The sequence below is a fragment of the Nicotiana sylvestris genome, chromosome 6 (assembly GCF_000393655.2).
Source record: "Nicotiana sylvestris chromosome 6, ASM39365v2, whole genome shotgun sequence".
Taxonomy (NCBI): domain Eukaryota; kingdom Viridiplantae; phylum Streptophyta; class Magnoliopsida; order Solanales; family Solanaceae; genus Nicotiana; species Nicotiana sylvestris.
Window position 1 is genome coordinate 199,830,432 of NC_091062.1, and position 27,961 is coordinate 199,858,392.

General features: G+C 38.1%; 1 protein-coding gene across 1 annotated transcript; it reads right to left on the bottom strand.

Moving 5' to 3' along the window:
• Positions 1–22,818: 22,818 nt before the first annotated feature.
• On the bottom strand, positions 22,819–23,403 carry LOC138871923 (uncharacterized). The gene is made up of 2 exons (XM_070149847.1): positions 23,266–23,403; positions 22,819–23,127 (listed from the first exon to the last, which is right to left on the bottom strand). Exons 1-2 carry the CDS (start codon positions 23,401–23,403, stop codon positions 22,819–22,821), a joined length of 447 nt encoding a protein of 148 aa, XP_070005948.1.
• Positions 23,404–27,961: the final 4,558 nt, after the last annotated feature.

A 27,961-nucleotide genomic window follows, 5' to 3' on the forward strand; every position in this document is an offset into this window, starting at 1 on the left:
CAAGGAGTAAGGAAACAGTGATAAAAATCTCCGAAGGGTTCAAACAGTTGGCACGAAGCCCAAATATGGCAATCAGCCCAAATCATGATGATAACAAATGAATTTCAGTCAAATATTCAGTAAAGTCATCAATCGGGATGGACCAAGTCACAATCCCCAGTAGTGAAAGACCCCACGCTCATCATCCAGCGCGTATCTTGCCTTAATATAGCACTACGATGTGCAATTCGGGGTTTCAAACCCTCAGGACATCATTTACAACCATTACTCACCTTGAACTGGCTAATTCTCTAGCTCGCGACACCCTTTGCTCCTTGAATTTGCCTCCACGCGCGTCAAATCTATCCAAAATCAGAACGAATGCGTCACAATATGCTAAGGGAACAAAGCCCAAGCGAAAACATTCGAAACAAAATATCAAAAATCCCGAAATTAGCAAAACTCGAGCCCCGGGCCCACATCTCGGAATCGGGTAAAATTTACATTTTCAGAATCCTCATACCCTCACGAGTCTAACCATACCAAAATTATCCAATTCCGATACCATTTGGTCCTTCAAATCATCATTTTACATTTTTGAAAGGTTTCACAATTTTCTTCCCAAATTCCATCTCAAATCACAAATTAAATGATGAATTCAGTGATAGATTCATGTATTCTAGCCAAATCTTGAGTTAAAATCACTTACCCCGATGAATTTCTTGAAAAACCTTCGAAAAATCGCCAAAATCCGAGCTCTCTATGTCAAAATATTAAATAGAACCCAAAACCTCGTATTTATAGGTACCCCTCAGGTTTCATCTACCGCGGACCGCACCAAAATGACCACAGTCGGCGCAAGCCAGTGCGGTCCGCGCAAAGGCAACCGCGGCCGCACAAGCCTCCCTCTGTAGTGCCAGGCTTTAGTGTTTTGGTTATAACTTTTGCTACAGATGTCCATATGATGATATCTTTACCTTTCTGAAAACTAGATACGAAGGGCTACAACTTTCATTTTTTAATCACTTCAAAATTCCTTGTAGATCAAAAGATATGAGCTTCTGAAGTAGGACCAGTGGGAGGGTTCTTCACCGCGGCCGCGCCCATTTTTGTGCGGTCCGCGCGACGCCTACCGCACCCTCTTTTGTGCAGTACGCACAGCACTCACCGCAGGCACACTCATTTTTGTGTGGACCGCGTGAGTGAGTTCCGGGGCCTGCAACCTCTGTAGACCTGCTACAGCTATGATTTTTACACTAAAACATCCCGGAACCTACCCGGAACTCCTGGAACTTCAAACCAATTGTACCAACACATCTCATGACATCGTTCAAACTTGCTCAAAACTTCGTAATGCTCACAACAACATCAAATAACCAATTTAACATAGGATTCAGGCCTAAGAACTCCAAGAACTCTTAAATTATGCTTCCGATCAAAAGGTCTATCAAATCTCGTCCGAATGACCTGAAATTTTGCACACATATCCCAAATGACACAATTAAGCTACTGCAACTCTTGGAATCCCATTCCGACCCCTATATCAAAATCTCGCATATCAACCGGAATTTGCCAAAATATCAATTTCGCCAATTCAAGCCTAAATCTTCTCTACAACTCCAAAACTCATTCCGATCGCGCTCCTAAGTCACATATCACCTCCCGAAGCTAACCGAACCATCAGAACTCACTTCCAAGCCTTCTAACACACAAGTCAACATCCAGTTGACTTTTCCAACTTAAACCTTCTTAAAAGAGAATAAGTGTCTCATTTCTTACCAAATCCTCTCCGAACTCGAACTAATAAACTCGATCACATAAAACATGAATAACGAAGCGTAAAGAAGCTAAAATGGGGGAAATGGTATGGTAACTCATGAGATGACTGGCCGGGTTATCACACTCGATTATCAAGACACCGCGGGAAATAGGAGCGGGTATGCTTACGGAGCTGACATGACTCACACTCTAGAGTGGACAAGTGAGATAAGCCAGGTACCATTTTCTGAAGTTTTCAAAAACTGGGATATCCTAACCATTTATGTAATAAATGTAAATTAGTAACGGGAAAAGTTATTGGAGAAAGACAAGATGTGAGTCCATATGATTTTTCAAGGATAAGGTTATAAACTCCATCTGATTCACGCCCGATACCAATGATCCGCCCTGTACTGCGTTCCTGTATAAAAATAAGGTCATCAAGAAATAAAACAACAGATTTAAGTGATTTGGCTAAGCGACTAATGACTATGAGATTAAAAGGACTACCAGGAACATAAAGAAGTGAGTCTAAAGGTAAGGAAGGAGGTGGACTTGCTTGACCTATTGCAGTTGTCATGGCTTGAGACCCATTGGCCATTGTAACTGTTGGAAGAGATTGAGAATATGAAATACTAGTGAAAAGAGATTTGTTATCAGAAATATGATCAGATTCACTTGAATCAATGACCCAAGACTCAGAGGTTGAAGGTTGGGAGACACAAGTCACACTACTATCTGTTTGAACAACGGAAACTATCCCTGAAGATGTCTGTTTATATGCTTTGTACTGAAGGAACTCAATATAATCCGGTAAAGAAACCATCTGGATTGGATTCAATACATTGGATCCAATGGATTATGAGTTAAAGGCTTTAGATATGAATGCCATTAAAATGTTGCACCGAAAAAGAAGATTTATTTTTTCTTCTGAAAATTACTGTTCACGCCGGAAAATCACTATTTACGCCGGAAAAATATAAAAGTGGTCGGAATTTGATTTAAATTGGGTGGGTAGGCTCGGATTTGCAAGGATAATACACTGTCCTGAAGAAGTTTCTCCAAAATCTGGCTAGAAACACTGTCAAGCACCGGCGCGTGGGCATCGAAGCTTCGCCGGAAAATTTCTTCCGGCAGCGCGTGGAGGGTCTTCTGACAGAGAATTTTTTATGGGTTGGTCGCCAGAGGCCGATATACTTCGTGGTGGTGTTGGTTTTTTGCACACCACTGATGAAAAGTGGTTTTTTGATATGGACAGCCTCTTAAGTCGACAGAAAATTGCACGGTGACGAGGTCTTTCTTCCCGGAAGCCGCTGGAATGATGCACGACGATAATTTCCTCATTGAAGATCTGATACCATGTGAGAATGCACGGGAGAAAATATTATTGATTAATATAAACAATGATACAATGAGCCCTATATATATATATAATACATGTCTTACACCTAATACATATGGGATTAGGGTTATTTACTACTATTTAACTATCAAACTAACATATACATTAACCAATAAATAATAAAATTCACTAAATTAAAAATGATGTCTTAAATAAACTTAATATTAAATAATTCCATAATCATCCCAGAACCCGGTGTCACAAGTGCATGAGAAATTTCTAGGATTTAAAATAAAATACAACACGATAACTGTCTGAAATACTATTGGACAGAAAAGATAATACAATACAGTACTCTGAAGGAGACTCTACTGGCTGCGGGTCGTCTCAGGGAGTGCAACTCACCTAAGTCTCTGCATCGACCATGCCGCTGCACCGAACTAGGCCACTAGACATACATGAGCATGTGCAACAAAAATGCACAGCAAGTGTAGCATGAGTACGAAAATAATATGTACCCAGTAAGTATCTCGTCTAATCTCGAAGAAATAGAGACGAGAGGTTGACTTCGACACTTGGTAGTGATCCAATAATGATATACCAATAATATAATAAATCGAGAATTTTATATAAAAAAATGGTTGTAACTCAATAGCATTAAGCAAGTAAACAGTTCTTTCATTAATAGGGAATTTCCCTATTCATTTTCATCTTTTATACATTTATTTCAACTCAGGGAGGCAATATCATCATTTACAACTTGCAAGTCAAGCAAATACAAGCATGCGCAAATCATGCCGAAGTCGTATAGCCCGATCCAACAATATTTAAATTGTGCACTGCCAGAGGGTCAAATGGCGTGAACCATAGATGTATCTATTTAATCTACCGAGGCGTTCGGTCCGTTCCACAATGGATAAACACATTCAAGCAGTCAAATAAAGAATTCATCAAGGAGAAATTAGTCAGGAAAAGGCAAGCTTCTCTTTTAAAAGTCAAGAAATGATGTCTAGCCTTTTAGAAATTTATTTATACGTTCAATATATTTTAAGCATTTTTAAGTTGACAACAAGGTTACAATATTACAAGTAAAGCATGCTTTTGGGCCCTAGACTACACGGACTTAAGTATAATAGTAGCTACGCACGGACTCTCGTCACCTCTTGCATACGTAGCCCCCACAAATAGGAGCACATATCCAATTAATTCACCTATGGGGACAATTCCCTCTTACAAGGTTAGAAAGGAGTCTCACCTTGCTCCGAAGTCCAATAACCGGCTTCCAAGCCCCTTCCGATGACTTAAACCGACGCCCCAACGCTCCAAAACTAGCCAAATAACTGGCAAACCAATGAAAATACACCCTAATACTCATAACAATTCAATTTATAAAAAATCCCAACTCTGCTCGAAAAGTTAACAAAATCGCCATCGGGCCCACGTGCCCAGATTCCGAAATTTTTGAAGATAAAGTTTACCCACAACCTCACAAACTCAAATATACAATTGGCTCTCAATTTCATGTCCAAAATCATAGTCAAAATTCAAGAATACAAATTTCCTAGGTTTTCTTCAAAATCCCAAAATTTCTACTAATTTACATGATTTTCCATGTTAAAATCTAGATATAATCTAAGTAATTAACTTGCAATATGTGAGAATCACTTACCTTGACATGGATGATGAAAATGGAGCTCCAAAATCGCTTCTAGGTCAGATCCCACGGAGGAAATGAGATAAAATGACCCAAACCCATTTCTTTACACATATACACTGCCCAGACCCCCATCGCGTTCGCGAAGAAGAAAATTTCCAAAAACTATTTTCCATACCCTTCTCAGACAACTTCTAGTATAATGGCCATAACTTTTTGTACAAAACTCTAAATGACAAATGGTTTAATATTTTAAAATTTACACACCAAGGTATACAACTTTCATGTTTTGGTTATCTCCCAATTCCTTATAGATTTTGAGATATAAGCTTCCAAAGTCAGCCCTGTGCAACACAAGTTTCTTCTTCATCTTCCCGAACAGTCTCTAGTGTACCAGCTATAACTTTTTGTACACAAATCCAAATGCTAAATTATTTACTTTTTTAAAAACTAGACACAAGGGATAAAACTTTCAATTTTAATCATCTTCAAATTCCTTATAGATTGCGAGATATGAGCCTCCAAATTTAGACCTGTGCAATAGAGATTTCCTTCTTCGCGAACGCGAGGATCTCTTCACAAACGCGAAGAACAGAGTCCCTAAAGCCACATTTTTTTTGAAGAAATGGCTAGGACTATGCTTCTTTCTAGTAAACTGCCCATAGTTTCTGGACAGAATCTGTGTACACTGCATGCTACATCATAAATAGGTGCATAACTAGACCTCTTGTTGAGAAAAATCCATATGAGTTACTTAAAGAGAGAAAACCAAATATATCCCATATTAGGGCATTTGGATGTAAGTTCTTTGTGCAAAATAATGGTAAAGGTTCCCTAGGTAAGTTTGATCCCAGAAGTGACAAGGGAGTATTCTTCACATAGTAAAGCTTATAAGATCTATAACAAAAGAACTATGTGTGTAGAAACTTGTACGTGTGGTTTTTGATGAATCTAACATTCTTTCTGAGAGGCAGGAACATGAAAATGAAGAGATTGGTTGGTAAGAAACTCAAATGACACCACATCCCAGGCTGAAGCTGCACTAGAGGAAAAAAAACAGGTGATGGAACATGTCTTTCTACCCAGGGCAACCTGACAAAGGGAACTGAACAAAGAAGAACTGATCCTTAAACCTTGAGGGAACCTGTCCATGAACCTGTTCCTCATCAACTAAACATTGAAGGAACATCTAGTGGAAACCATCTAGTTGTGAAACTTTAAAAGTAACAAAGTTCTCATCCCATTGAGAACATAATTACTAATCCAACCTTTGCAATCAAAACTAGATCTTCTTTAAAGAATCTTTGTGCTTTTGATGCTTTTCCATCTCTTATTGAACCTAAAAATGTTGATAAGGCTTTGTAGGATGCAGACTTGGTAAATGCAATACAAGATGAACTCAATAAATTTGAGAGAAGTCAAGTTTGGAATTTGGTACCAAGACTTAAGGACAGATCAGTAATTGGCACAAAATGGGTATTCAAAAATAAACTTGATGAAGATGGTGGTTCAAGGATATAGTCAAGAGGAGGGCATAGACTATGATGAGACATTTGCTTCAGTTGCAAGATTGGAAGCAATTAGACTCCTTATAGCCTTTGATGCTTACATGGAATTCACTCTCTATTAGATGGATGTCAAGGATGCCTTCCTTAATGGATATCTAAAGGAAAAAGTGGTTATCAAGCAACCTCCGGGCTTTGAAAGCAAGAAATGTCCTGATCATGTGTACAAGCTTGACAAGGCACTTTATGGGCTTAAGCAGGCTCGAAGAGCATGGTATGAAAGATTATCAAAATTCCTACCTGAGCATGGCTACAAGATAGGTAAAATTGACAACACTTTATTCTTGAAAGAAAATGGTAAAGACCTCTTAGTAGTTCAGATATTTGTTGATGATATAATCTTTGAAGCAATTACTGATAAGTTAAGTAAAGAATTTGCTAAACTATGGGGAGTGAATTTGAAATGGATATGAGCGGGTAGTACGCCTACCACAAGATATAATGAAATGGGAGCGGGTGGTACGCCTACCACGAGATAGAATGAAATGGGAGCGGGTGGTACGCTTACCACAAGATTGATGAATGGGAGCGGGTGGTACGCCTACCACAAGATATTATGAAATGGGAGCGGGTGGTACACCTACCACAAGATATAATAAAATGGGAGCGGGTGGTACGCCTACCATGAGATAGAATGAAATGGGAGCGGATGGTACGCCTACCACAAGATATGAGAAATGGGATCGGGTTGTACGCCTGCAACAATAGGAAACCAAAAGTGAAAGTTGCCTTTATTTTCTTCATTTGTGATAGAAGTTATAGTGTTAGCTTCCTTATTATTCCCTGTTATTTCTTTTAACTGCTATCCCCGAAGCATGTTTCTCTTTCCCAGCTTTAACTGCTTATTACTTGTTTACTTTTCTGCCATATATTATATAACTGTACAGGTTTATCTAGAGTCTGGTCCTAACCTCGTCACTACCTCGTCGGGGTTAGGCCAGACACTTACCAGCATATGGGGCCGGTTGTGCTGATACTACGCTCTGTGCTCTTTTGCACAGATCCAGGTTTTGGACAGTAGCAGTAGCGCGGGAGCCAGCCTTCAGTCCAGTGAGACACTGAGGTAGCCTTGCACGCGTTCGCAGGCTCGGCGTCTCCTCTATCTTTTATTTCCGTCTGTTATCTCGTATATTCGAGACAAACAGTTTATATTTTCTTTCAAACGGTTGTATTTATCACTCTTAGAAGTTCGTGAGTAATGTGACACCAGTTCTTGGGTAGTGGCATATGTTAATTCTGGTATTATTGTTCAGTTTTCTTTAAATTTAAGTCTTCCGCATATTTATTTAATTCCGTTGCTTTCATGCTATCGCCGATAATTTGTTAAAAGAAGTAATTGTTAACGATGTAAGTAGTTAAGGATTGGCTTGCCTAGCTCTCATTAGTAGGCGCCATAACGACTCCCGAGGGTGGGAAATCCGGGTCATGACAAGTTGGTATCAGAGCTCTAGGTTACATAGGTCTCACAACTCACTGAAAATTTCAGTAGAGTCTGAGGGATCGGTATGGAGACGTCTATATTTATCCCCCAGAGGCTACCGAGTTAGGAAAACTTCACTTTTGTTCTTTCTTGTCGTGCGGATTTGTTTCTCAAATGCTAATTGAATTCTACTCTATTCTTCATAGATGGCGAGAACACGCGCTTCCTCATCTACTGCTTAGCAACCCGAGCCCCCTACAACAGCTCCCACTGGGGGCAGAGGGCGAGGGCGAGACCGTGCTAGAGGCCGAGATAGGGGCAAAGCTAGCCCCGAGAAGCGGCACCAGTAGCAGAGCCTCAGGTTGATTTTGAGGAGGAGGTTCCAGCCCCAACAGTTTCGGTGGGCCCAGCTCAGGTCCCAGAGGGGTTTATCGCTACCCCAGTTCTTCAGGACGCTCTGGTTCAATTGGTGGGCCTTATGGAGAGTGTCACCCGAGTAGGTTTGCTTCCTGTAGCACCAGCCACTTCTCAGGCAGGAGAAGGGGCTCAAACTCCTACTACACGCACTCCGGAGCAGTTAGCTCCCCAAATTCAGGTTCCAACGGTTCAACCAGCGATGGTAGTTCATTCGGGTATAGTGGCCCAGACCGTCAATGGAGCGTCTATGTCCGCCGATGCTTTGTGGAAACTGGATAGATTCACCAAGCTCTTCACTAATACTTTCAGCAGAGCTTCTTCTGAGGATCCCCAGGATTTCCTATACAACTGCCACGAGGTTCTCACGAACATGGGCATTGTTGAGATCAATGTGGTTGATTTTGCTGCATTTTGCTTATCTGGATCCGCCAAGACTTGGTGGAGGGATTATTGCTTAGCGAGACCAGCCGGATCGCCATCTTTGACATGGGAGTAGTTTTCAGTGTTGTTTCTGGAGAAGTTTCTCCCCGTGACGCAGAGAGAAGCCTATCGGAGGTAGTTTGAGCGCCTTCAACAGGGTTCTATGACGGTCACTCAGTATGAGACCAGGTTTATTGATCTAGCTCGCCATGCTCTTGTCATACTTCCCATCGAGAGAGAGAGGGTGAGGAGGTTTATTGATGGTCTTATTCAGCAGATTCGTCTTCAGATGACCAAAGAGGCCGGGAGTGAGATTACATTTCAAGAGGCAGCCAATGTGGCCCGCAGAGTTGAGATGGTTCTGTCACAGGGAGGTGGTCATGGGTCGGATAAGCGGCCCCGTCATTCAGGTAGATTCAGTGGTACCTCGTCTGGAGGTAGAGATTCATATGGTAGAGGTCATACTCCTAGACCCTTTCAGTCAGCTCTTCAGGTCTCCCATGGTACTTCAGGTGGTCGTGGTTCTCAAACGCACTATTCTGATCAACAGCCTTATAGTGCACCATCAGCACCTATCAGTGCACTGCCGCTTCAGAGTTTCCAGGGTTGTCAGCCCTAGCAACCGAGGGCTTATTTTACTTATGGTGACACGATTCACATTGCTAGATATTGCCCTCGAGCTTCAAGAAGTTCTCCGCATCAGGATTCTCGTGCTATGGTACAGGCACCAGATGTCCCATAGCCTGCCCAGTTAGCTATAGGTGGGGGCAGAGGTGCTAAAGGTGGAGGTAGAGGTCCTAGAGGTGGAGCTCAAGCCTCTAGAGGTGGAGGCCAACCAGCAGCAGGCCGTCCTAGAGAGGCAGTTCAGGGTGGTGGGGCTCAGCCCCGATGTTATGCACTTCCAACCAGGCCCGAGGCTGAGTCTTCAGATGCAGTCATTACAGGTACTATACTGGTTTGTGATAGAGATGCTTCAGTGCTATTTGATCTAGGGTCTACGTATTCATACATGTCATCTTATTTTGCCCCGTACCTGGTCATGCATAGTAATTCATTGAGTATTCCTGTTTATGTGTCTACATCGGTGGGTGATTCTATTGTGGTCGACCGAGTTCATCGTTCTTGTATTGTAGTGTTTGGGGGTCTTGAGACCCGTGTTGATTTGTTGCTTTTAGACATGGTCGACTTCGATGTTATATTGGGAATGGATTGGTTATCCCCGTACCATGCTATCTTGGATTGCCATGCCAAGACCGTGACCTTAGCCTTACCGGGTTTGCCCTGTTTAGAATGGAGAGGGACTCCTGGTCATTCTACCCGAAGTGTTATTTCGTATGTGAAGGCTCGGCGTATGGTCAAGAAGGGGTGTTTGGCATATTTGGCTTATGTTCGTGACTCCAATGCTAAGGTTCCCTATATTGATTCTGTGCCTGTGGTTCGTGAGTTTCCTGAAGTTTTCCCTTAAGACCTGCCGGGGATGCCACCCGACCGGGACATTGATTTCTGCATTGATCTGGCTCTGGGCACTCAGCCCATTTCTATTCCGCCATATCGTATGGCCCCGCTAGAGTTGAAAGAATTAAAGGAACAATTGTAGGATTTGCTTGAGAAGGGTTTCATTAGACCCAGCATTTCGCCTTGGGGTGTGTCGGTTTTGTTTGTAAAGAAAAAGGATGGTTCGATGAGAATGTGCATTGATTACCAGCAATTGAACAAGGTTACAATTAAGAATAAGTATCCACTATCGAGGATTGATGATTTGTTTGATCAGCTTCAGGGTTCCAAGGTATTTTCAAAGATTGACTTGAGATCTGGCTACCACCAGTTGAGAATTAGGGCATTCGATGTCCCTAAAATAGCTTTCTGCACTCGGTACAGGCATTATGAGTTCTTGGTTATGTCATTCGGGTTGACCAATGCCCCAGCAGTGTTTATGCAGTTGATGAACCGAGTGTTCAGGCCTTATTTAGACTTGTTCGTGATAGTCTTTATTGATGATATCCTGATATATTCCCGCAGCCAGGAGGAGCACGAGCAACACCTCAGAGTGGTTCTTCAAATTCTGAAGGATAATCAGTTATATGCTAAGTTCTCGAAGTTTGAGTTCTGGTTGAGTTCAGTGGCATTCATGGGTCACGTTGTATCAGCAGAGGGTATTCAGGTTGATCTAAAGAAGATTGAGGCAGTCAAGAACTAGCCTAGACCAGCATCATCTACAGAGATTCGAAGTTTCTTGGGATTGGCAGGCTACTATCGTCGGTTCGTGAAGGGGTTCTCATCTGTTGCAGCCCCGATGACTGGTTGACCTAGAAGGGTGCCCAGTTCAGATAGTTGGACGAGTGTGAGGCGAGCTTTCAGAGGCTCAAGACAGCCCTGATTACGGCGTCGGTGTTAGTTTTGCCCATAGGTTTAGGGCCTTACACCGTTTATTGTGATGCATCTCGCATTGGACTTGGTGCAGTGTTGATGTAGGATGGCAAGGTCATTGCCTATGCTTCGAGGCAGTTGAAGGTTCATGAGAAGAACTATCCAGTGCATGATTTGGAGTTGGCAGCCATTGTTCACGCATTAAAGATTTGGAGGCATTACCTATATGGCGTGGCATGTGAGGTGTTCACGGATCATAAGAGTCTTCAGTAATCAAGGATCCACAAGTCAATACACAAAAACGTATGACACTGATCTTAGGTGACGCTGAAGATAATACCAGCTTACTCTAAACATCTAAATTCTTTTCCTGCTCATCCGAGCCCATGACCTCCTTGTCAACACCGAACTGCAACCTTGATTCTCAACTTCCAAATCTCACGCTACTCACGACACTTAATCATGACAATGCGCAAGAGTACAAGAATTTCATCATAACTCCTGAACCACTAATAGGGTAAACACTTCATCATATAGAAGCCTTTTACTTAACTTATTTCAACGGAACCATTACAACCCGTGACTAAATTCTCATAAGCGCAGAAAATACCAACCTCAAGTAGTGGTCTAACCACCATAGCTCTTTTAGGATCCATTTGTACATAATAGGACATAATACTCGAAAACCTCCAAATAAAATCAATTACGGCGATCGTCAAACCTCGCACGCATTACTGTAATCATGTGTATAACTTAACACACTGAAGGAACTAATCACTGCCACCATTATACCAATTCAACCATTGCTGACTGATTTTACTTCTTCCAATTTAATCTGGGCTTGACTTAGGAATAATAATAGCCCTATTCAAAACATCACGAACCCAAATCTACACTCATCCTGAGTGACCTTATTTCATGAGATGTTGTCTCAATTCCCACGAACCATCTCATACCCTCCATATGCGCATATTCACAACCTTGACTGGTACACCCATTCAGATAATTCCTCTATGAATCCGAAGTCATTTTCTCCCATTCCTCTTAATTTATACTGCAAACCGAAGATAACACAGAATACTCCAAGTTCCTTATAATAATCTACTGCAAAAGCTCGATACTCAATCATACTATGGACTCGAGACCCTTAGGCACCACACCTTAACCTTTGAACCCACTAGGACCGTTATTGAGAGTCACTCACTCTGACTTGGTCCCAAATATAATCAACTGCAAGGCTCCGGTATCACGTGAACACCCTCTCAAAGAATCACCCAGTCGAAACACATTCATTGCAACTCACTTCTACGCAAAGCATAATTCCTGAGTATTCCCAAAGACTGAATATGAATCGACGATGCCAATTATAGAATACATTCTTCAATTCCTTTGCTCAAATTACAATTGATATTCTCTTTCCTTAGTCATAGTAACCCATCAGTATGCTGATAACTAGAAATCTCACAAATAGGCGACCAGGCAATCCAACCGTAGGCGGTGGGACTCTCCCACTTAGCTTGAAGCCACTACTACACAACTTTGGAACCCACCAAGATTCTTTATCTCTTATTGACATGACCTTGTGCAATTAAGTCGCCAGATTCCTCGAAATCCTTCAGTTAACATTTCATGAACACTCTGAATCTCTAGCATCATTCATACATTAGAACTCTTACCGGATAGCCAGTAAAATCCTTCGCAGGAGCTTCACCAACCATGTGACCGTTGACCCGCTCATAGGAGACAACCCACCTGAGCCCGTGATCATTCACCGGCTGCACAAGTCTATTCACTCCTCGTGGACATCAACTAAATGTGCGACAATATATTCCAATTCAAAGTTATGTTGTATCCTTATTCATATAAAGAAGCTCATTTCCGTCATATCAAATCTCCCGCCGTTATGCTAGCCAATATTTCAAATTAAGCTCGTAGACCTAGTCGATGTCCACCATGAATCCCAAATCACTTTAAACTTTTCTTAAAGAATGTAGTCATCCTACCACAGAACTCATATGCTACTCTGCCCCAAAGGCGAATTGAATAAAACCATAACACCAGCGAACTTAACGTATTCAACAAGGACAATGACACCACATCACAGATGAAAATTCTACCACGCTCGAAAATACCAAGTCATGTTACTCCATCAAACCAAACTTGAACATTCATAGCCTGAATGCCTCTCCTCCACCGGAAATAAAATTCTGAATCTCTGAATTTTGCATTGAGTAAACATCCTTCCAAGTCATTCACTGCTTCAACGTATAGAGAAGCATCCTACCAACAATAACAACAACAACAACGACCTAGTATAATCCCACAAGTGGGGTATGGGGAGGGTAATATGTACGCAGACCTTACCCCTACCCCGAAGGGTAGAGAGGCTGTTTCCAGGAGACCATTGGCTCAAAAAAAGCAACAGGAGCCGATATATCAGTACCATAAAAATGCATAATAAAATAACAGCAATATAAGAGATATTAAATACAGAGTACGAAATACGAAATACGAAATATATGACTGGTATAGTAAAACTAGCAGGTAAAGCCCTACCTCAATAGACGACCAATGACATTCTTAGTCTAACTCCTAACTGGCTAGTCTCATTCTATTGTGCTGTAGAAATATTCACAACTTTCCCCTAACCTACAACCTTAATGCTCGACCTCCATAATTCCCTCTCAAGGGACATGTCCTCAGTAATCCTAAGTCGCGTTATGTCCTGTCTGATCACCTCTCCCTAATACTTCTTAGGTCACCCTCTACATCTCCGCGTGCCCACCACAGCCAGTCACTCACACCTCCTCACCGATGCATCAGTGCTCCTCCTCTGAATGTGCCTGAACCATCTGAGTCTTACTTCCCGCATCTTGTCCTCCATGGAGGCCACGCCTACCTTCTCTCGAATATCTTCATTCTTAATCTTATCCATCCTTGTATGCCCGCACATCCACCTCAACATCCTCATCTCTGCTACTTTCATATTCTGGATGTGTGAGTTTTTTACCGGCCAACACTCAGTTCCATATAACATGGCAGGCCTAACCACTGCTCTATAAAACTTACCTTTTAGTAACGGTGGCACTTTCATGTCACACAAGACTCCCGATGCTAACATTTTAGAGAAGCATCCTACCATTACACCAATATTGTGCGATAGCAACACACGAATTATCATAACAATTAATGCCAAATCTCAAAACCTTAGGTAATACTGATACTGAGCAGAAACGATAGAACGACTTTCTTCAAGGCGACGACAATAGTCCAATCAAATACGCAAGGAGGAACATCCCGCATCATATCTGTAGTACCATTACAATTTCTCAATTGTCAATTGATATAGCAAGCGCTTCACGTCGCATAAGATTGAGTAGGAAACAAACAAAGGCATAAGCCTCAAAGGAATCAAATCGCACGATGAGGAATCAAGAAGGGAAGTGCTCCTAAGAGCCTCGTAGCCTCTCAAAAATAAGTACAGACGTCTCCGTACCTATCTGCAAGACTCTACTAGACTTGCTCATGACTCGTGAGACCTAAGTGAACCTAGTACTCTGATACTATGTTGTCACGACCCAAAATCCTTTAAGGGTCGTGATGACGACGGACACCACTGTCAGGCAAGCCAACACAAAGAAGTTAATTAAATTCCTATTTTAGTATTTATTGAAATTAGTTCTTTTATACATTAACCAATAAATAATAAAATTCACTGAATTAAAAATGATGTCTTTAACAAACTTAATATTGAATAGTTCCATAATCATCCCAGAACCCGGTGTCACAAGTGCATGAGAAATTTCTAGGATTTAAAATAAAATACAACACGATAACTGTCCAAAATATAATTGGACAGAAAAGAAAATACAATATCGTACTCTGAAGGAGACTCTGCTAGTTGTGGGTCGTCTCGGTAGTGCAGCTCACCTAAGTCTCCGCATCTACCATGTCGCTGCGCCGAACTAGGCCACTCGACATACACGAGCTTGTGCAACAAAAATGCACAACAAGTGTAGCATGAGTACAAAAACAACATGTACCCAGTAAGTATCTCGTCTAATCTCGAAGAAATAGAGACGAGAGGTTGACTTCGACACTTGGTAGTGATCCAATAATGATATACCAATAATATAATAAATCGAGAATTTTATATAAAAAAATGGTTGTAACTCAATAGCATTAAGCAAGTAAACAGTTCTTTCATTAATAGGGAATTTCCCTATTCATTTTTCAAATTCGTTTTCATCATTTATACATTTATTTCAACTCAGGGAGGCAATATCATCATTTACAACTTGCAAGTCAAGCAAATACAAGCATGCGCAAATTATGCCGAGGTCGTACGACCCGATCCAACAATATTTAAATTGTGCAGTGCCAGAGGGTCGAATGACACGAACCATAGATGCATCTATTTAATCTACTGAGGCGTTCAGCCCGTTCCACAATGAATAAACACATTCAAATAGTCAAATCAAGAATTCATCAAGCAACAATTATTCAGGAAAAGGCAAGCTTTTCTTTTAAAAGTCAAGAAATGATGTCTAGCCATTTAGAAATTTATTTATACGTTTAATATGTTTTAAGCATTTTTAAGTTGACAACAAGGTTGCAATATTGCAAGTAAAGCATGCTTTTGGGCCCTAGACTGCCCGGACTTAACCATAATAGTAGCTACGTACGGACTCTCGTCACCTCGTGCATATGTAGCCCCCACAAATAGGAGCACATATCCAATTAATTCACCTATAGGGACAATTCCCTCTTACAAGGTTAGAAAGGTGACTCACCTTGCTCCGAAGTGCAATAACCGGCTTCCAAGCCCCTTCCGATGACTCAAACCGATGCCCCAACGCTTCAAAACTAGCCAAATAACGGGCAAACCATTGAAAATACACTCCAATACTCATAACAATTCAATTTATATAAAATTCCAACTCCGCTTGAAAAGTTGACAAAATCGCCCTCGGACCCACGTGCCCGGATTCCGAAATTTTTCGAAGATAAAATTTACCACAACCTCACGAACTCAAATATAGAATTGGCTCTCAATTTCATGTCCAAAATCGTAGTCAAAATCCAAGAATACAAATTTCCTAGGTTTTCTCCAAAATCCCAAAATTTCTAATAATTTACATGATTTTCCATGTTAAAATCTAGATATAATCTAGGTAATTAACTTGCAATAGGTGGGAATCAATTGCCTTGACATGGATGATGAAAATGGAGCTCCAAAATCGCTTCTAGGTCGGCTCCCATGGAGGAAATCAGATTAAATGAGCCAAACCCATTTCTTTAAACTTATACACTGCCCAGACGACTCTTCTTCGCGTTCGCGAAGAAGAAAATTTCCAAAAATCATTTTCCAAAATCTTCTCAGATAGCCTCTAGTATAATGGCCATAATTTTTTGTACAAAACTCCAAATGACAAATGGTTTAATGTTTTGTAAACTAGACACCAAGGTCTACAATTTTCATGTTTTGGTCATCTCCCAATTCCTTATATATATTGATATATAAGCTGCCAAAGTCAACCTTGTGCAACATAAATTTCTTCTTCATCTTCTCGGACAGTTTGTAGTATACTAGCCATAACTTTTTGTACACAAATCCAAATGCTAAATGGTTTACTTTTCTAAAATATAGATATAAAGGGCTAACTTTCATTTTTGGATCATCTCCAAATTCCTTATAGATTGCGAGATATGAGCCTCCGAAGTCAGACCTGTGCAACAGAGATTTCCTTTTTCAACGCGAGGATCTCTTCGCGAACGCGAAGGACAGAGTCCCTCAAGCCAAATCCTTCTTCGCGAACGCAAAAAACAACACCAGACATCAGCATCAACTATTGCAAAACAGCCCGAAATAATTTGAAACCACCCCGAAACACACCCGAGGTCCCCAAGGCCCCGTCCAATCACACAAACCAATCCCATAACATAACACGGACCTGCTCAAGGCCTCAAATCACATCAAACAACATCTAAACCATGATCGCACCCCAATTCAAGCTTAATGAACTTTAGAACTTCAAACTTCTACATTCGATGTCGAAACCTATCAAATCACGTCCGATTGATCTCAAATTTTGCACACAAGTCACATTCGACATTACGGACCTACTCCAACTTCCGAAATTGGATTCCGACCCCGATATCAAAAAGTCCACTTCCGGTCAAACTCCTCAAAAATCTTCAAATTTCTATCTTTAGCCAAATGATTCCAAAATGACCCACGGACCTCCGAATTCACTTCCGATCACACTCTCAACACCAGAATCACCATACAAAGCTATTTTCAGACTCGAAATCCCAAATGGACATTGATAGCACTGAAAATGCACTTCAACCCAAACTTATGAAATTCTTCCAAAAATGCAAACTTCCACAATAGGTGTCGAAACGTTCCCGGATCTTCCAAAATCCGATCCGGACATACGCCCAAGTTCGAAATCATCATACGAACCTGCTGGAACCTTCGAATCCCGATTCCGAGGTCGTTTACTCAAAAATCCAATCTTAGTCAATTCTTTCAACTTAAAGCTTCCGAAATGAGAATTTTCTTTCCAAATCAACTCTAAACTTCCCGAAATTCAATTCCGACCATGCGTACAAGTCCTAATACTTGAAGTGAAGTTGCTCATGGCCTCAAACTGCTAAACGACGTGCTAGAGCTCAAAACGACCGGTCGGGTCATTACAATATGTGCTCATTCTTTGTGTTTTTATTTTATAAAACTTAATTTGTTAACTCTTTGAAAAGGTGTAGCTTCAATACTAATAATTAAGAAAGTAGTAATTTAATGGTGCCAAAAATATGTTGTTGTCAAATATATGTTATCTTTGATTTTCTCCTATAGATTTTTGCTATTGAAATTGGTCTTCCTTTTCTTCTTATTAGAATTCTTTTCTGCTCCTTATTAACCCTTTTTATTTTCAAGCCTCCAAATAATTGTGGAAGGTGCAGACTTTGGTTGGAGGCAAACTTTTGGCTTTTCATGTAACTATTTTTTTAGATTCTGAATCCTCTTCAAAACAATGATTTTCACTTGAAAATAGACTCCACAAGAAATAAATTATTTTTTTATGGTATACTTAAAAGTTAGATTAGGTGTTATATGCCCTTTTAGTATCGTATATTGACGTTTTAAATATATGAAGCAAAATTATATTCAAAATTTATCTCCTGTAAAGCGTTTTTAGTAAATATTTTTGGCGCGTGATATACAATGGACGAGTCAAAAAGTCAAAGTGCTACATAAGTATATGTTGGTTTGTGCTTATATGTATACATCACATCTATCCAACTAAAATTAGCTAATTATTGTTATTCAATAATTAAATTTGAGCTAGTATTTTTTATTTTAAAAATTTGTGCATCTTATTACACATATCTTTTTAATATTGTTTTATATTAGTTTAAAAGTTTGTATCGATTGACACGAGTGAATTCAATATTTGCACTACTGTGGTGGCTAAACGGATACGGATGATTTTCACGAAGAAGGATCATCCGGCCCTTCTTTAAATTTTGTCTACATTTAAATTTTTTGCAAGAATAGCCTCAGGCTATAATTTTGGTACACAAGTCCTGCCGAATAAGAAAACTTTTCTTTTTCACAAATTATGTTGGCATACCTTCGGTGCAAATTGTTCACAAGTTCTACGGGCTGAGCAAATCTTTCCTTGCTACAAGTTATGATATATGTGAATACCACTGGTTCAATTTGTTCAAAACTTCTGCCGGATTAGCGAAACTTGCTTGTGTTCTTTAACTGTTAACAAGTTGTATCGGATTGGAAAATTCATGTATTATTTAGTTGTTCACAAGCTTCGTCAGCTGGCAAGAATTGATATCATCTTTATCTACCTATCTTGTTAATTGTTGACAAATTTTGCTGAATTAGCAAAACTTGCACGTGTTCGCTCATATCTCTAATTAAATTCTTGTATATTCAACAATAATTATCAATCAAACAACGTCCATTTCGTCTACACTAAACGATAAGTTTTATCTAGTTCAAGTACGATAAATCAGAAATCAACACCAAATTTGAAGTAAAAATAAGAAAAATCAAAATCAAAACTACTTAACAATATAGGAAAATCAAAAGGACAATATACTGCAACAAAAGTAGAGACAAAGAGCTAGGAGAATATGGATTGCGGAGTGAGAAACGAGAATCAATGAGATAGGCAACAAATTTTAAACCTTGAGCCAAGTCACATTAGGAAGAAGACCAGGAGGAAAAAGAAGCAGGGGTGGAAGAAGGAAAAGATCTAAATTATATTACTAGGATTATATTTGCAAAACTTTTAAAACAGGAACAGAAGTTAAACACTGGCCATTAAGGGTGTGTTTGGTACGAAGGAAAATATTTTCCGGAAAATGTTTTTTAATTTTTCTATGTTTGGTTGGCTTAAATGTTTTGGAAAATATTTTTCTTATTTTCCTCCAATTGGAGAAAAATATTTTCCTTTATCAAGAGAAGGGAAAACATTTTCCAAAAATCTTTCTCAATACCCTCACCAACCCACCTTACCCCCTCTCTCCAAAAAGGTTTTTTTTTCAAATTTTTTTTCCGTCACCACCCACCCTACTCGCCCTCCCCCTCCACCCAAAAAAAAATTAAATATTTTTTTTTACTTTTTTTTATAATTTTTAAATTTCTATTTTTTCATTTTCCTGCACCGCCCATCCCTCCCCCCCCCCCCTCTCCCGCAAAAAAAAAGTTTTTTTTTTACATTTTTTTTGTAATTTCAAATTTCTGTTTTCTCGTTTTTTTGCACTCCCCTCCCCTCCCCTCCCTGGCCCCCTGCCCCCCCCCCCCCCCAAAAAAAATATATTTTTTAATATATTTTCAGTTTTAGTTTTTTCAGCGTTCGGTTTACAGGTTCGAAATTTACAAGTTCCAAAGTTATGAGTTCGGAGGTTTATGTATTTAAAAGTTTACGGGTTTAGAAATTATAAAGTTTGCGGGTTCGAAAGTTCGCGGTTCTAAAAGTTTAGCGGTTCGAAAGTTTGTGAAATTTGTGGGTTTGGAAGATTATTGGTTCGAAAGTTTATGACTTCATGTTTATTAAATCTAAATTATTTATGAATACTCTTGAGAAGTTATTTTCCTTAATTTGCGTACTAAACACCGAAAAATAAATAAGATTACTACTTGTTTTTCAAAAAAATATTTTCTGGAATATTTTTCGTTATACCAAGCACACCCTAAAACTTAAAAGGGACACTCTCCTTAAATATTCAGTTCGCGCAGCTTTCTCAACTGTTGGCCCGTATATACTGCTATACAAGGGGCGATTTGCAGTCGTACCCTATTTTTATGCCACTTTTTAACCTATACCTTATTTTTAAAAACTATTGATTTCGTAACCAACTAACAAAAAATCCGTAATAATATGACCATTATACCCCTTCCAAAATATATAAAAGTTGCATCAAGCATACCCAGATTCAAATTCCATATCTCCCCCGTATCTCCTCCATCAGTCCGTCTCTCCTGAGATCGCCTCTCGCAACCAGATTCAAATTCCAAATTCAAATTCAAATACATTGTAAGTATTCAAATTCATCTCCAGAATTCAAAATAGTTTTTGAATTATATGTTTTCTGATTGATTGATTGAAGTTGTTTGACGAACTTCACTGATATGGTGAATTTGCATTCTAAATCTGTTTGACGATGAATTCTAATATTCTAATCCGACAAATATACTAAAAATTATATTAAAACATTATATGAGTGTTTTAATATTTAAAACACCTATGCACAAAAAACTTCGGCATAGGTGCTGAAGTTTTTTAGTTAATATTTAAAAACTTCAGCGGGACGAGCTGAAGTTTTCCTCCTACACTGGTTAAAAAATAAAACATAAATTAAAATTTCATATTACACAAAAAACTTCGGCTAATGGAGTTGAAGTTTTTCTCCTGCACTATGTATTTTATTTTCATTTTTTGGAGAAACTTCATACAAAAAAAAATAAAACATCAATAAAAATTTCATAATGCACAAAAAACTTCGGCATAAGTGCTGAAATTTTTTAGTTAATATTTAAAAACTTCAGAAAGAGGAGCTGAAGTTTTCCTCTTGCATTGTCTATTTTATTATTATTTTTTGAAAAAACTTCATATCAAAAAATGCTAAATATTCGGATTAGTTTTTGTTAATTCCTGTTGAAGTTATATAATTCATTTCCTCTGCTATTTTTCGAGTTTGAATAGAATTAATATTAAAACAATTAATATTAATTTTTAAAATCCTCTACTGAAGTTCTTTAGTTCATTTCTAAAATGTTCAGCACCTAATGAGCTGAAGTTATTTTCCCTGCATTTATGAATCCCTGTCATACAACTTTTTCAAAAAAACTTCAACTGATATGCTGAAGTTATTAAGCTTATTTCTAAAAACTTCTGCACTTAATAAGCTGAAGTTTTCTGTGCAGCATTCATTAATTATGTCATACATTTTTTTCCAAAGAATTTCAACAGAAGATGTCTAAGTGATTTTGTTAAAGAAAGAATGTCGGGTGGAAGCGGAAGTAGGAAGCCTAATTTTGATGAAATCATGCAGAAATGGGAGACTTTGAAGTGTGAGTGGTACAATAACAAACCGATGACTAATCTTATGCTTTTGTGGGATCAAATAAAGGCTGACTCGGAGAGAATCATGCCACAATTCTTTGCCAATGAATCATTCCAGAACAGGCTTAACTTGGAACGTAGTTGTGGAGGTTATTCAACCTCGTTCGACAAGGTTGTGCAGCAGTTTGATAGTTTTCAGTTCCCCAGCTGGAACGACTATTCCAAGTTGCAAAACAACCTAAAGACTCTTCTTTCTCTTGTGGACAGAGTAATCGTCGAACAAAGTCAGCTGTGTGATGAATTCGACAAGTTGAAGATTGATCTCCTTGGATTCAGTGGTCTTTTGCCCGACTACCCTATAGTTATCTCCGATACTGATGATGATGAGATATTTAGAGAAATTGAGGAGTACTGTCATGATGATGATGGTGGTGGTGGTGGTGATGATTGTTAGTATTTGTAATCCTTTTTTTATGTTTTAATGTTGTGTTTTTTTGTTTACTTCAGCCTAGAGAGCTGAAGTTTTTAAGTTCATTTTGTATAACTTCAGCCCTGAGAACTGATGTTTTTGTTTGTAGTTTGTGTGTTGTTCTCATCTCTTTTTGTATCAATGTAATTCTCATCCTCTTTCTTCTTAGCTTTCTATTCGCATTATCCTTGTTATTTGTTGGTATTTGCTTTATACTTCTTAGTTGGGTTTTATGTTTAGTTTTTGTAATTCTTTTTTATGTTTTTATGCTGTGCTTTTTTGTTTACTTCAGCATATTCAGTAATGAATATGCTGAAGTTATTAAGTTCATTTTCTATAACTTCAGCTTATCGATGCTGAAGATTTTGTTTATATATGCCTTTTTTTTGTGTTGTACGCGTATGTGTGTGTGTGAGTGTGTGTGTGTGTATGTGTTAAGGATATGTATTTCACATACTGTAACCTAAAGTTATTTCTCGCAGAAGTCATAGCATACTTTTTTAAAATGCAACCAAACTTGTAAGCCTGCGCAACAAAAATGAGTGATTTGTACTTTAGCAGTATATAAAATAGTCCAAGAGCTTCTTTTTTTATTCCTATGAAAAAAAATCACATTTCAAATATGTCATACAATAATGAAAGTCTAAATTCAGACCAAGGATTATTAAAGGTTGAAGTATTTTTCAGTGTGTTTCTTTGAATATGGATGAGGTGCTGGAGAAAACAAGCAAGTTGTTATGTTATGCTCAACTTGTTTACATCGACTGCATTTGGTAGACTTGAATGGTACTGATTCAGTCACAGGTATATGCCTTTTCTTTTGTCTTCTTCCTTATAAAATCTCTACATCGGGAGGTTTTGTGATCTCAGATTGTACATTTTGTGGTATATCCCATGATTTTTGATCTCTCACGGTATTCACATGTCCTTCATATGTTTTCAACCATGTTTCCTTTGAATACCATTTTGAGCAGTAATCAAATTTCTGCAAATATCTCTTATTAATAGCAACAATTGCATGTGGACAGGGCAATTCATCAAGTTGGAATTCCAGGTAGTCACAAGTTCTCTTCTTTAAGTCCACAATAAATTCGATTCCTTCACTATTTATTCTGAACAACATTGAATCAAGGTTGAACACCTAACAAGGAATAAAAAATTAAGACAAACTATATTAGTGTATTGTTGCTTCAAAAAGAAAAAAGTATGATTTTTTTTAAATGTAAACAATAAATCACCGCAACAGATATAAAAAGCTGAAGTTAATAAATATACTCACAAATATTTTACAAGCCAAGTCCATCTTCTTAGTCATCTCTTCTTCTGCCCATATCGATACTCTGTGAAAAGTTTCATTTGCCTTTTTTCTCCGTTCGTAAAACCACTCTCCTAACTTTTCTTGGATGAAATCTAACATTCTTAAAATAGGCATTTCTCTCCCTTTTAGTAAAACGGAATTCATTAATTCTCCATGTTTGTTGTTAGCATATCATAACGTCGCCGTGGGAACCACGATCGAGCCCATCTCTCTGGAGGCTCTTCCATTATGTAATTGTATGTTTTCTTGTCAATACTTTTGAGTTGGGACATTAACTGATAAAAATCTTCACGTTTGTATGACCTTGCAGCACTTTGAAAAAGATTTATTACCGTGACTTTTGCATGTCTTTGCTTTAAATTTTTCTCAAAGTGAAAGAGGCAGATACCATGGTGAGCTTCAGGAAAAACTTTTCTAATCCCATTTGCAATCAATTGGTTTCTATCTGACAAGAAAACCAATTCATGACGGACTTGAATTGCTTTTCTCATTTCCCCGAAGAACCAAATGTATGCCTCATTGTTTTCTAATTCTGCTACACCAAAACATAGAGGAAAGTTTTGATTGTTTGCATCCTTTGATACAACAATAAATAGAACACCACGATATTTGGACTTTAAAAACGTTGCATCTACTTCAATAACGGGTCTACAGTAGGACCAACCAGCTAGTGATGCCGCATGAGCAAAGAACATGTAAGCAAATCTGTACAATGAAACACAAAAAAACAAATCATTAGGTGTGAAGTTTTTCAAATAGGAACATTTGAAACTTGAGGCTAATGGTTACCTATTATACGCATCTCTTTTTATGCTTGTGTACGTTCCTGGGTTTTTGCACACCATCATGTGTGGGTATGAAGGAAGAATCTGGTACTTCTCTTCAGGTGACCCCCTTATGCAAGCAACAACTTTTTGAATAGCACGTCATGCCTTGTGATAACCAATGTCAATTTCAATTTTTTTTCATTTCATTTTCTACAAAGGCTGGTGTAACCTCTATCTTTTTGTCTCGAACATGTTCTATAATTTGTTCACTTATAAAATTTGATGTAGCATGCTTCTGATCTGATTTTCTTGCATCAACCGAATATTCATGGATGTTATGATATTTTATCACCCTGAATAGTGTGAAATTTTTTATTCTGGTAGCATGTACATTCCAACCACATTTGTCCACGATGCGTTTCAGCTCGTATCTCTTTGAACATGATCTAACAGTAGTGAATTCAACTTTCTGGTTTATCTCCAAGCTACAAAAAAATTTAGTCATGTTTTATTTGTTCTCAAAAATTGATCCAACTCTTACTTCCTCAGGCAATGGATCATGCTCAAATATTTTACATGGTAGAGATTCTTTCAGCTTTCTCCTCACCCTTTTTCTTGATTTTTGAGAAGCACAAAAAACTTTCAGCAATTTCTTCAATTCTATCTGATGTTATCAGTATATTCTCCATGTTTACATCATCTTCATTGTTGCTTATCATTGCAGAAGGTAACAAAAAGGTTTGTTGGATTGCGTGTTGGTTGTCAATTTACATTATTAGTTGTCCTTCTTCTTCTTGGTCATCGACAAACTGGTTTGAGTTTATTGGAGGATGGGGTAATTGTTGCAGCATTATATATTCTGAAGCAGCTGTAATGTTAGAAGGTTGTAGCTCGTTGTCTACTTCCATTATTGGTTGTCCTACTTCATGTCCAAAAGGTTCTGAATCTATTGCATATGCAAGAGATTGTTTGAATGCTGCAGATTCTGAAGGTTGTATTTTTTCGATGATGAAATGACAATTCTTGTAGGGTGAATCAGTTGTAAGCAAATGTATACAGGTACTGAGTTCTTCATCTGAAGTTACAAGCATTCCTTTACTTGTATTTAGTTTGATATCAAACCATACTTTTAGTGCATTTCTGGTTGAATCAATATTTGCAACTTCACTAATTTTCTTCAGGAAAGTACTCATCCTGCAAATTCATGTTTAGTGGCAAGTATTAGGAAAGTGAACAGGAGAATTTTTAGGTTGTTTGTGCTCAAGTTTTTACAAATGAACTAAATCACTTAGACATCTTCTGTTGAATTTTTTTGGAAAAAGATGTATGACATAATTAATGAATGCTGCACAGAAAACTTCAGCTTATTAAGTGCAGAAGTTTTTAGAAATAAGCTTAATAACTTCAGCATATCAGTTGAAGTTTTTTTGAAAAGGTTGTATGACAGGGATTCATAAATGCAGGGAAAATAACTTCAGCTCATTAGGTGCTGAACATTTTAGAAATGAACTAAAGAACTTCAGTAGAGGATTTTAAAAATTAATATTAAATTTTTTAATATTAATTCTATTCAAACTCAAAAAATAGCAGAGGAAATGAATTATATAACTTCAACAGGAATTAACAAAAACTAATCCGAATATTTAGCATTTTTTGGTATGAAGTTTTTTCAAAAAATAATAATAAAATAGACAATGCAAGAGGAAAACTTCAGCTCCTCTTGCTGAAGTTTTTTAGTTAATATTTAAAAACTAAGCTTAATTTTTAGTTAATAATAAAAGCTCCTCTTTCGAGTTTGAATAGAATTAATATTAAAAAATTTAATATTAATTTTTAAAATCCTCTACCGAAGTTCTTTAGTTCATTTCTAAAATGTTCAGCACCTAATGAGCTGAAGTTATTTTCCCTGCATTTATGAATCCCTGTCATACAACCTTTTCAAAAAAACTTCAACTGATATGCTGAAGTTATTAAGCTTATTTCTAAAAACTTCTGCACTTAATAAGCTGAAGTTTTCTGTGCAGCATTCATTAATTATGTCATACATCTTTTTCCAAAAAAATTCAACAGAAGATGTCTAAGTGATTTAGTTCATTTGTAAAAACTTGAGCACAAACAACCTAAAAATTCTCCTGTTCACTTTCCTAATACTTGCCACTAAACATGAATTTGCAGGATGAGTTCGATTTGCGTTGTTATAACTTTCAATGGGAGTTGGACTCCTGATTTCAAATACTTGGATCATGATACAAAACTTGTTATACTTAATAAGCACATATCATTCAATACTTTCCTGAAGAAAATTAGTGAAGTTGCAAATATTGATTCAACCAGATATGCACTAAAAGTATGGTTTGATATCAAACTAAATACAAGTAAAGGAATGCTTGTAACTTCAGATGAAGAACTCAGTACCTGTATACATTTGCTTACAACTGATTCACCCTACAAGAATTGTCATTTCATCATCGAAAAAATACAACCTTCAGAATCTGCAGCATTCAAACAATCTCTTGTATATGCAATAGATTCAGAACCTTTTGGACATGAAGTAGGACAACCAATAATGGAAGTAGACAACGAGCTACAACCTTCTAACATTACAGCTGCTTCAGAATATATAATACTGCAACAATTACCCCATCCTCCAATAAACTCAAACCAGTTTGTCGATGACCAAGAAGAAGAAGGACAACTAATAATGTAAATTGACAACCAACACGCAATCCAACAAACCTTTTTGTTACCTTCTGTAATGATAAGCAACAATGAAGATGATGTAAACATGGAGAATATACTGATAACATCAGATAGAATTGAAGAAATTGCTGAAAGTTTTTGTGCTTCTCAAAAATCAAGAAAAAGGGTGAGGAGAAAGCTGAAAGAATCTCTACCATGTAAAATACTTGAGCATGATCCATTGCCTGAGGAAGTAAGAGTTGGATCAATTTTTGAGAATAAATAAAACATGACTAAATTTTTCTGTAGCTTGGAGATAAACCAGAAAGTTGAATTCACTACTGTTAGATCATGTTCAAAGAGATACGAGCTGAAACGCATCGTGGACAAATGTGGTTGGAATGTACATGCTACCAGAATAAAAAATTTCACACTATTCAGGGTGATAAAATATCATAACATCCATGAATATTCGTTGATGCAAGAAAATCATATCAGAAGCATGCTACATCAAATTTTATAAGTGAACAAATTATAGAACATGTTCGAGACAAAAAGATAGAGGTTACACCAGCCTTTGTAGAAAATGAAATGAAAAAAAATTGAAATTGACATTGGTTATCACAAGGCATGACGTGCTATTCAAAAAGTTGTTGCTTGCATAAGGGGGTCACCTGAAGAGAAGTACCAGATTCTTCCTTCATACCCACACATGATGGTGTGCAAAAACCCAGGAACGTACACAAGCATAAAAAGAGATGCGCAGAATAGGTAACCATTAGCCTCAAGTTTCAAATGTTCCTATTTGAAAAACTTCACACCTAATGATTTGTTTTTTTGTGTTTCACTGTACAGATTTGCTTACATGTTCTTTGCTCATGCGGCATCACTAGCTGGTTGGTCCTACTGTAGACCCGTTATTGAAGTAGATGCAACGTTTTTAAAGTCCAAATATCGTGGTGTTCTATTTATTGTTGTATCAAAGGATGCAAACAATCAAAACTTTCCTCTATGTTTTGGTGTAGCAGAATTAGAAAACAATGAGGCATACATTTGGTTCTTCGGGGAAATGAGAAAAGCAATTCAAGTCCGTCATGAATTGGTTTTCTTGTCAGATAGAAACCAATTGATTGCAAATGGGATTAGAAAAGTTTTTCCTGAAGCTCACCATGGTATCTGCCTCTTTCACTTTGAGAAAAATTTAAAGCAAA